This window comes from Cydia strobilella, chromosome Z, assembly GCF_947568885.1.
Source record: "Cydia strobilella chromosome Z, ilCydStro3.1, whole genome shotgun sequence".
Classification (NCBI taxonomy): domain Eukaryota; kingdom Metazoa; phylum Arthropoda; class Insecta; order Lepidoptera; family Tortricidae; genus Cydia; species Cydia strobilella.
This window is the reverse complement of record NC_086068.1, coordinates 34,058,212-34,069,291: the sequence shown is the minus strand read 5'-3', so window position 1 is coordinate 34,069,291 and position 11,080 is coordinate 34,058,212. Positions and strand designations below refer to the sequence as shown.

Sequence of the window (11,080 nt, the reverse complement as noted above, 5' to 3'; positions counted from 1 at the left end):
GATATAACTCCGTAATAGATGGATACAGTCTAAGGAAAAAACGTGCCTCGAAAATCACGAAAATTTGATTCTCGATCAGATGGTGCCACTAGTTTTGGCCTACACTCGTATAGAGGGCGTTGACTGTTTCGTTTGTTATTTATAATTTTAACGCATACCAGTGAAAGAACATGGGTCAAAATCATATAAAAATAATTAATGCAAATAAAAAAATCATTTATCCATATTTAAATACATTTTATCGTATTTGTATTATAAATATTTATTTTTAGTTTTAAAGTGTGTCGACAGATGGCAGTGAATTTACTGGGGTTACAAAATTTACTATGACAGTACCGCTCTAGTATAAATTACTCTATGATATTATTTAGCTGTGCAGGTATACATCGATGTACCGTGCCCACTACCGCCACCGCCATAGGCCACTCCCCATCCCCGACATATACATATAACATTATTTATCGATTTATACATTGGAAATAGCAGAAGGAACAGAATAATTAGTCCCGGTAAATTTAAGTTCGATTTTCAAACATATCAATACGAAATTCATTTAATTGTGCCTAAAATTGACGTGTTTTCTAAGCAATTCGTAGCTCCATACAAAACAGCTTTCAGTTAAAAATATATAATAAAAAAACTATTCGCATTAATTAAAAAAAAAACATGGCCATAATTAGCATTGAAATATCCCTTACAATAGTATAAATAATATTGTAATCGCATGAGTAGACCCGGAGCAGCTAACAACTTTTGGAACAGCCTTCGTATTACAAGGAGTAAGGTGTAAAAGTGTAAACATATCATTGACGTCGAGTGTACATGTACATACAGTTTTATATTCTGTTAAACATGATTAATTTTGCGATCACCTTATAAAATACGCACGGTCTAATATCCCTACATGGACGTACGTTTAAGAATTAGAATCAACATCGGACCATGTCTGGACAACAAATAAAATTATTAAAGCCAAATTGCGAGATGACGAGCAATATTTCATGGGCTTGATGGCATCGTGTAGCACAGCCACAGTGCACACAACCCTGTAGTTGTAACTCCCTTCGTGATCTCATATCGTAATGACAGACGTGTCCAGCGTTGAAGATCAAATGTATAGTATAGTATAGTAGATGTCGGTAAGGAGAGTGAGTATTAATCGTCAATGGTAATGATGGGACACGTGGCTTGGTCGTCGACGACGCCCACCTCGTCGTCGGACAGGTCGATCACGTCGGGGTCGGGGGCCGGCGCCTGCGCCTGCGCTTCGGCCTGCGTCTGGTACAGTGACAGCACGTCCGATATGATGGGACACTGCAACCGGAAGTGTTCATTCTCGTTCCAATTCTGACTTTCCTCGTCCATAATGTGGCCCTGCAGCCGCACCCCGCTATCTTCCTCTTCCTCCTCGTCACCGTAACCGTAATATTTTTGTTCGTCCTGTACGTCCTTTGGAACATAGGTGTTTATCAGGAGCGGCAAGTTCGCGTCACACGTAAACACTTTGGTAGGATCGGAGTCCTCCTTACCGCACTCGTGTTCGGCGAACACTTTGGCGGATGTGAAATACTTGAGGCACGAAGTGCACTGGTTCTGCAAATGCGCACGGTAGTGATTGTGCAGGTTGGGGAACTCGTCTCCGCACACCACGCACGGTTCCGCTTTCACTGTCGCCCGGTAGTGCATTTTTTGTACGAACTTATGCACCCCTCTCATGTGCTTTATGAAGGGTCCATATTGAATAAATTTCTCTCCACATTTACGACATTTCAATGGATTTTTTCTGTATTTGCGGTTGCGATGAGAAAACGCATGAATGTTGAAGGCGTCCATCGTTTTAAATTTATGTGAACAGAACCTACAGGAAATAGAGCCAGAACCCTTGTGTATAACGTCGTGCTTCGCCTTGGAGGTCTTTCGGGTGATGGGCTTGAAGCAGAAGCGGCACTCCTCGTACTTGGGGCGCACGTCCAGGTCCACGCCCGCCGCCGCCTCGTCGTCGCTCTCAATGGCGCACAGGTGGTTGTCTAAGTCGGTGCGCGAGTAGAAGTACTCGCCGCACTTCTTGCAGCGGTTCGCCTCGTGGTAGTCGAGGTGCCGGTGCAAGTTGAAGAACACCTTACCGCAGATGGGGCACGTTTCCTCGATGGATTCCTTTGGCATTATGATCCACTCCTTGTCATCTCCGTGCACGTCTCTCATGTGGTAAATCATTTCTCGAAACGCGACGAAAGTCTCGTCGCAGTGTTCGCATTTGGTGGGGTTATCGACATTTAGCTGAGCGAAGTGGTGGTTCTTATGTTTTCTGTAAAGAGTCAAAGTGTTGAATTTTCGTTTGCAATATATGCATCCGTAATAACCAATCGTACGATGATAAATTTTATGTCCAGTCAAAGCATCAAGGTTTTCGAATACTCTGAAGCAATAATCACAAACAAGATCTTTTTTGCTCTTTGAAGCCTCCTTAGACACTTTTATACCGTGCTGTGTGCGCAAATGGCAATCCAGTTTCACTTGTAAATGGAAGGGTTTGTAACAGACGTAACATTTAATTTTCCTCGAATATATTTCAGTGTCACCAATCAACTTCTTTTTGTCACAACTAAAAGTCAAGTGTCCTTCCAGGAACCTCAGCGAACTAAAATAGTCATAGCAGTAGTTGCATCTCAGTGAATTATGGTAATCCAAGTGCCTCTCATAGTTACCCTTACTTGCGAGTATTTTGAGGCATATCGAGCATTGAAATTCTTTCAATGGCCCGTTTAGCGTTTGCTCGTTGCGATCGGCAATCCACGTTTCATTAATGTCGTGCACATCTCTCAAATGGTGGTGCAAATCGTATCCTTTAATGAATGTTTCATCGCACTGAGGGCATTTAAATGGATTGTCGACTTGTTTGGAAGTGAGATGTCCTTTAATGTGCACATTATGATTCTTGAGCGAAATAGTTTTCTTGCCGCAGAACTTACACTTGAAGAACTCGGGCTTGCGCAGATGCGATTCCTCGTGGTGGCGCAGGCGACGCTCGTCGCGGAAGCTCTTGGCGCACAGCTTGCAGGAGAAGACGCGCGGCGCGGACGCGGGCGCGTCCGGGTCCTGCTTCACCATCTTGCTCTCGGGGTGCGTGCGCCGCAGGTGCCGGATCAGCTTCACCCAGTCGGGATAGTAGCGCACGCAGATAGGACACTTCACCTTGTCCTTTCGAAGTCGGGCTATCCTATCCTTGTGAGACTGGTGATCAAAGTTGTGACCTTTCACGTGCCTGCGGAAATAATCTTCATCTGTGTAACCTTTGCCGCATATTGTACATTTAAATGGACCGTTATCGTCTTCGTAATGTGTCCGCGTATGTAGTTCCTGCCTTTTTTTATTAGTGAACATGATGTGGCAAATTGGGCATTCGTGACGCGCACCAAAAAGCAAAGTCTTCGATTTGTGCCAAGACATGTGATGTTTCAAAGAATTCTCAGAATCACACACTTTACCACAATGAAGGCAAGTATGGGTGCCATCAAAAACGGCTTTATCTGCAGTCGTGGGTAGTAAATCACCTACTATCGTGTTCTGGCTTTCACCGCGCTTGTAGTGTATAGCCATGTGTGAAAGATACACCTTCCGGTACTGAAAGACGCGTTTGCATATGGAACACTGGTAGTCTTTATTCTTAAACCGTGTTTGTTTGTGATAGTTCATATGCGCCTGGGCCGCCCTCAAGTGTTTGCTTTTCCGATTGCAGATGGTGCAAGTGAGCAGTGCGGGATCCAGGTTGGTGTCACGATAGTGCTCGCGCATATGTAGTTTGTAGTGGCATTGAAATCGGAAAGTCTGTAACAAAAAATAGAATCGATTACATATCGACTACTACTACTCGGGTACTAATTATTTATTAAAGTTATTACGATTATATGGAAGCAAAAAAAAATACCTCTTTGCAAACAAAGCATTCTAGCTTTTTTTCCAAGTTCTTCCCAACATTTGAATGCCAATTTACATGTCGCTTCAGAGAAATGAGTGTGGGCATGTTCTTTCCGCAGATAGTACAGTTAAATCCGCTAAGATTGACCAACGGTTCGCCTCCCTGTTCCTCCGGAACCTCACCAAAGCCGTTGTGACTCTGGATCTCGTCCAGCGGTTCCGCTTTCGTCACAACGACCTCACAAAAATCCGCCAAGTCGGCGCCTTCAAACTGCTTGGGCGGCAGTCTCTTCAGCCTGTGCACCAGCTTGATGTGGTTTGCCAGAGCGTTGCAGCTCTTGAACTTGTCGCCGCAGTCGGAGCAGGTGTAGAGGTTGCGCGGCTTCATGTTCTGCTGGATGTGTTTCTTGTTGTGGTCGTTGAGCGCGGCCACGCTCATCTCTAGGTCGCAGATGAGACAGCGCACCAGGCAGTGCTTGAGCACGACGCTGGAGCGCTTGGTGCCGGAGCTCATATTGTGCTTGGTGCGCTTGTGGTGCACGAGCAGGCGCCGGTAAGAGAACTGCTTCTCGCATATGTCGCACGTCTTGTCGTCGCCTTCCTCCTGGCTGGACTCGGACTCCTCGCGGTAACACTCGTCCACTAGGCTGGTCGAAGCGTTAGCTCCTGCCTCTATTTCTGTGTCTTCGTTCATACACTTTTCTTGCTTCTGGCTTTGCTCTGTTTTTTCAAGTTGAAAATGTTTCATCTCGTGGTTCACTAACGATTTCTTATACTTGAAACTTTTGTCGCAGTATTTACACTTCTGGGGGCCGCCCGGGCCGCCGCCGCTGTTGTCAGACACTATTGATGACGAATCTTCTATTGTGCTCGGCCTGAAATATCGCTTACTATTAAAAGCCAGTTATTATTTTTAGACTTTAATACTTATCGAGACAATTCTAACAACCCCAAACACAATTAGGTTGCACTTTTTTATCGCAGAGTTCCTATGGCCACCTCCTGTCTCCATCATCAGATCAGTTTAATGGTACCATAATATTGCATTGTCACCTTACATATTCAAATTTTCAGCATCATCGGAAACAGAGAAGTGGGCCAAATTTAATTTGCAAGATTTGACCGGTACAAACAAAGTTACATACATTGAAAGTTACATAAAAGCTTGTATCAAACAAACGAACAAACAATTGCAATATTTGCAAAAAATCTTAGTTAGCTTGTAAAAAATCAGTATGTATTCTAAAAGTATTATGATTAAGTGAATACTTTTCAAAAAAATCTCTTTGAGAGTCCAAAAAAATTTCAGCTGTCTAGCTATCACGGTTCATGAGACACAGCCCGGTGACAGACCAGACAGCGAAGTCTTAGTAATAGGGTCCCGTTTTTACCCTTTGGGTACGGAACCCTAAAATAGAAAATATATAGCGTAGTTATACTTCGTTTTTTATTAGCATTAGAAAAAAGTTAAACAATCTGGGCGTGTCTTTTTATTAAAAACGCTTTTAAAAATTAGTAACTAGTAGTTATGAAAGAAAAAGAATGTAAATGATCGTATATGATTTATATTTGTTACTATCTTATAAGTGTTTTTCAATAAAAAGACACGCCAAGACCGCTTACCTTCTTTTTAATGCAAAAAAAAAGAAGTATAATACTTTCCATGGATATTGTTTTTAACATAATCAGTTTATTTTTTAAACTTGTCTTTTTATTAAAAAGAACTAGGTACCGCAAAGGTACGCCCTGTTGCATTAATGGCTTTTTCATATCGTATGAAGGTTACACGCACTTGGACGAAGATTCCTTTTTTGTATGAAGGTAGTACCCTACTGACCCTACCCTACTGGCAGTTTGGTGTGGTGTGGTGTGGTGTGGTGTGGTGTTGCGGGTGGGGTGGGGCGGGGAGGGGTGAGGGCGAGTGGATGCGACGTACCTGGACTCGTCGCCGGTCTCCTCGATGTTGGACACGTGCGCGGCCAGGTGCGTGATGAGCAGCTGCTCCGTGCCCAGCTGCTTGTAGCACATGCGGCACTGGAATAGCTCCTGCGGCGCCGCCTGCTCCTGCGCCTGCTGGTCCGGCTTCAGCGCCCACATCCGCGGCTCGAAGTGAATGTCCTTAATGTGTTTGAAGTATGCTGACTTTTTTGATGTAACCTTTTCGCAAACGGGGCACGAAAATGTAGTAGCATTAGTACTCTCTGGGCATTTACTGAAATGTTCACTGTGTACATAGTAGTCGTCAAATGGTTTTTTACAGTAAATACAAGGCACGGAGACCTTCCCGTTGCTCGCCTCGGGCTCCGCTTTAACTTGTGGCAACACGGCCGCATGCACCACCCTCATGTGCTTCTCCAGGTTCTCGGTAGTTTTGAATGTAGTTGTACACATACTACAATTTATTCTGTTCGGGTGAATACCGTCTATGGGTTCCAGCGATATTAATAACTCTTTCTGGATGGGCTTGGCCGGTGTCTTGGGTGGACTCTTTTGCGGTGACTTTCCGCACGTCTCGTGGTGACGTTTCAGCATTATTTTTAATTTGAAGCTCTTTCCGCATTGATCGCAGCTAATATTGTCTTCTACATCAGTCGCATCCTGGATATTCTTCTTTGGAATAGTAACTAGTACATTTTCAGGAAAGGTATCTTTTGCCTTGCTCGTTTTGCTTGAATGAATCCTGGTGTGCGCGGCTAAGCTCTTCGCCGAGGGAAACTGTCGACCGCAAACTTTACACTTGAATTCGTCTCTCAGTAGGGGTTCGTCAGAGTCCGTCTCGCCTGAGAATTGAGAAGCGCTGTTGTCTTCGTAATCTGAATCCATATAATAACTGCTAGCCGTTAGCCTAGGCCGCTTGTTACTACTTTTTAGTTCGTCGACGCGTTTTGAATTGCTGGGTCGAAATTCGGTCGATTTGCTACTGGCAGAAGCAATTTCCAGACTTTCATGACTACGTTTCCGAGTATTTCTTTTAGTAGAGTCTAGCTCAGAGGCTTGCGACGGTTTTGTTTGATTGGTCGCCTCAGTGTGGACGGAGGAAACGGAATCACCACTGGTCCTGTTGGTTGGCACCGGCGTGGAACTCGAACCTGGAACCAGTTCCGGCCATTACGCCTACACTCCTACACTCCTCCACAACTACACATTATTAACCATCGATACTTTTAACTCATACTTAACAGACATTATAGTAGTTTATGTGACTGCTACATAATGAAATGCATCAAAACTGGAGTGTGGGTTTATGAAACGAACGTAGTGAGTTTCATAAAAGAATCACACGAATGTTTTAATGCCTAAAATTATGTACAATTACATACACTGCTTTATCTACACACATATTATAAACTTTCTATGATATATTCACTTACCTCATATTACAGCCGACATTGGGGCATAGTTGCTCTCTGGCGGAATTCGCGGATAATTCAAAGATAAACTGCACGTCAAATGGCGGCACGCGGCAAAGAAAACTTTTTTCACGCATGTCACGCATCCGTACTTTTTTTTTAAATTCAGAGACAAACTAGAGTGGGGGTCGATTGCCATATCGTTCGATACCAACTAACAAGCGAGATTTGTCAAATTTGTATGCAATTGACATTTCATTTCGAATAAAACGTCATCTCGACCGATATTAGAATAGAGATCAAATTTCTTTGTTTTTCAGAGATGTTCGAAATTTGAATAAAATAATATTATCGAAATCGATGTTATTATTTAGCAATAATAACATTTTCACAGATAAAAAAATTGCTGTAACAAAACAGTTTATCTTAATGTTGGCCATTATTTACGGATTTTGAAGGCATCAAAGAGGGTTTATGATATGTGTGTAGATAAATTACTTAACACTATAACTAACACAGGCATGGCAAGTTTTAATAAAAAGCAATAGATGGGATGAAATTTACTCCGTGTACACATTTTAATATAGTATGAATTGTGTATCTCAGCTGATTTTTTCGGGCTCGTGCCCTAATCTGGTAAACAAAAGCCTTTGTTTCTTTTAAGAGCGGTCATCGGCACGCGCCAAAGCAACCATGTCATTTAAAAAGTAACTATCAAGATAGTGTTATGGTTCAAATTTATGTGACAGTGACAGCTCATTCAGAGAACAATCAGGGTGGTCTTTTCTTTAGAAGCTTTGGGCCCGTCATAAAAGAATCAATGGCTTTTGTTTAACAGATTAGGATCTTAGGCGTACAAATCATTTCAGAAGATTCATACTATACCATTAAGGCCGTTCCATCGGTTTGCCGCTGTCTTTGTCACATTTCGCAAGAAAGAACGGGAAAGAACATACGCGCCAAGTGTCAATTTTGATCGAATTTTGTCGGTTTTTATTTATTTTAGAAACGTTACCTTACAATATCGAAATTCTAAAGCTATGAAATTACTATTTACGTTAAGATTGTTTTTTCTTCTTTTTTTGTTTATAGTATCACATAATAAATAACCGAGTAAAGTAGGATTAAAAGTCCGAGTTAGAGGTTACTTTGGGAATTAATTGTATCGAGCGAAGTGTCATAATTCGTGTATCGGAAGCTATGTTGTTAAAGATAATATAGTCAAGAACTACATATATTTTTTCCACGTCTACGAATATCAACGCCTCTTAGAAAAACATGATCATATAAGGAGATTTTTCGCCTTCTGGCTCAGGGAACCGCCTTAAAGGATTCTACAAAATCAACATTACTTATTGACACCTTGATGCAAATATCAGCCAACCGCTCTCTGACCTTGCAATTGCAGCTTTCCAAATATACAAAAAAGTACACTTATAGGACTTACCTATCTTACCCGGGTACGAGTATACCTTACTTAACATTAAGGGGTCGAATCCTGCTGTCCCTTTCTAATGTATCGCACTATCCCTTTCGGCTATTTAAGTTTGTCAAAATTCAAGTCATTATCTTATCTGTGATCATGCACGCAGAGGGACGTCAAGTTGTGCCAACCCTAATAATTGCTCGGAGCAATGCTGAGCTTAACGAGGCCGAGTTTGACCGAAAGGAAGAGTGTCCCATCACTGCTAATAGACGGTCTTTTCCACATTGACAATAAAAAAAAGGTCTTAACTCGCTAGCTTGATAATAAAATGGGCTATAACACCCGAAACGAAAAGAAACTAAAAAATCGGCCAGTGCGAGTCGGACTCGCGCACGAAGGGTTACGTACCATTACGCAAAAAACGACATAGAAATCATGTTTATTGCATGCAAGCCCCACTTAAATATTTATTTTATTCTGTTTTTAGAATTTGTTGTTATAGCAGAAACAGAAATACATCATCTGTGAAAATTTCAACTGTCTAGCTATCACGGTTCATGAGATACAGCCTGGTGACAGACGGACAGACAGACAGACGGACGGACAGCGGAGTCTTAGTATTAGGGAGTAATAGGGAAACCTAAAAAGCACTATGATTTTTCAAAAACTGCTGGCTGAACCTACTGCACCTTAAATGCAAATTAAATTTCGCCAAGCATTGACAATACACATCGCAAAGCAAGGTAAAATGGAAAGGCAAAAATTCGCAAAAGCGCAAGCAATGCAAGCATAATGTGTATTGTGTAACATACATATTATATCCACTTAGAAATATTAAATTTGGTGAACAACTTCTGGATTGTAGTTTATTTTTACAAGTAATTTGACATGTAATGTAATGTAATGTGTAAGCAACCTCGCTATGGCACAGTTGGTGCTGCTACATAATCATACACGGAGAATATTAAATTTGGTGAACAACTTCTGGATTGTAGTTTATTTTTACAAGTAATTTGACATGTAATGTAATGTAATGTGTAAGCAACCTCGCTATGGCACAGTTGGTGCTGCTACATAATCATACACGGAGAACGCATCCAGCGACCGTCCTTCAAAAATAATTAATTAATAATAAACCTCCTATTTTTGTTTTCGCTTTAGACTTTCTGAATGTCTTACGTAATTGAAGGAGGAATAGTGTGTTATTTCAACTGAGTCCGTCTAATTGAAGTGTTCAGTGAAGACAGAGAAATGTACCTGCTTAGGCACTTCACCATAAAGCTCAACCTTTGATAATGAGATTAATGAGAAACAAAGCACCAGATAATTATTAGAAAAACATACAGTACCGGCCAATAATATATCACCTCCATGTTTTTACGGTATAACTTTTTTGTTATAGTTGTGTGACTTCCACCTTACTGCTTTAGGTACTCTAGTAGTATTCCTTTGTACGGGCGATGAGAAAAATTGGTCTCATGTAATGGTTTTTTCATAGGTTTTTTTTTAAATGTATTGTTAACTTAATTTTTTTACTAGAGGTTTTTTAGTAATATGCCGAGTATCGTATTGTAATTCACAGTATTTTATTGCAATATTAATCATACATTTGTATAAAATTTCTGGTAAAATATGCAATCTACAAACTATATGTATATATTTAAGAAATTATTGACATGGCTCAAGGTATGGGTCACCGTGGCCTGGCGCTAGATGTAAAAACTACAAATGTTTCCATAGCAGGCTAAAATAAACTTTATTGGCTGGTTTTAAAGCTTATTTCATGTTGAAGCTGTTTAATATTGTATCATTTTACAACCGATTACTGTTTGGATGATGGTAAGCAACATTTTGTAGGGACCAAATCGTAGTATAATAATATTTTGTTTTATATGAGGGGTAAGGCAACGAGCAGAGGCGTATTTAAAAATTTGGCACCCCGGGCCATTGGGTCCCTGCCGCCCCCCCATGACCCATGAAGTAAACACAAAAGCATAATTTTCTCTTAGAGCCTTCAGGCTTCAGTTGGCAGAGCGCTGGAGTATCGATCCAGAGGCCGTGAGTTCAAGTCTCACCCAAGGCAGTAATATTTCCACTTTTAAATTTATTCTAAGCTTAATAGCATCGATCGCAGACGTTTCTGCTTGTTAAAAATTAACGAATAAGTAGTTACTTACTTTAAATTAAATTATGTCTAGTACCAGTAACACTGAGGCACCCAAAACTGAAACAACTAAAAGGCAGCGGCGGCCTGCGCCGCCCCCCGCAGCCTGCCGCCCCGGGCCATGGCCCCCTTGGCCCTAGGGTAAATACGCCCCTGGCAACGAGGATTTTCTCCCACTGTACTTTTATGTCATAATATTTGGTGATCGTTGTATTGTATCTTACT

The 11,080-nt window shown here is 41.5% G+C and overlaps 1 protein-coding gene across 1 annotated transcript in view; it reads right to left on the bottom strand.

Annotated features, from left to right (window-relative positions):
• Nucleotides 1-540: 540 nt before the first annotated feature.
• The window catches only part of LOC134754153 (zinc finger protein 91-like), a 34,038-nt gene continuing 23,498 nt past the window's right edge, over nucleotides 541-11,080 (bottom strand). Inside the window, exons 4-6 of the mRNA XM_063690259.1 lie at nucleotides 5,852-7,004; nucleotides 3,926-4,790; nucleotides 541-3,825 (exon numbers count right to left, since the gene is read on the bottom strand). Of these exons, the coding sequence (XP_063546329.1) occupies nucleotides 1,156-3,825; nucleotides 3,926-4,790; nucleotides 5,852-7,004 (4,688 nt within the window). The 3' untranslated portion in view covers nucleotides 541-1,155. The remainder of the gene's footprint in view (nucleotides 3,826-3,925; nucleotides 4,791-5,851; nucleotides 7,005-11,080) is intronic.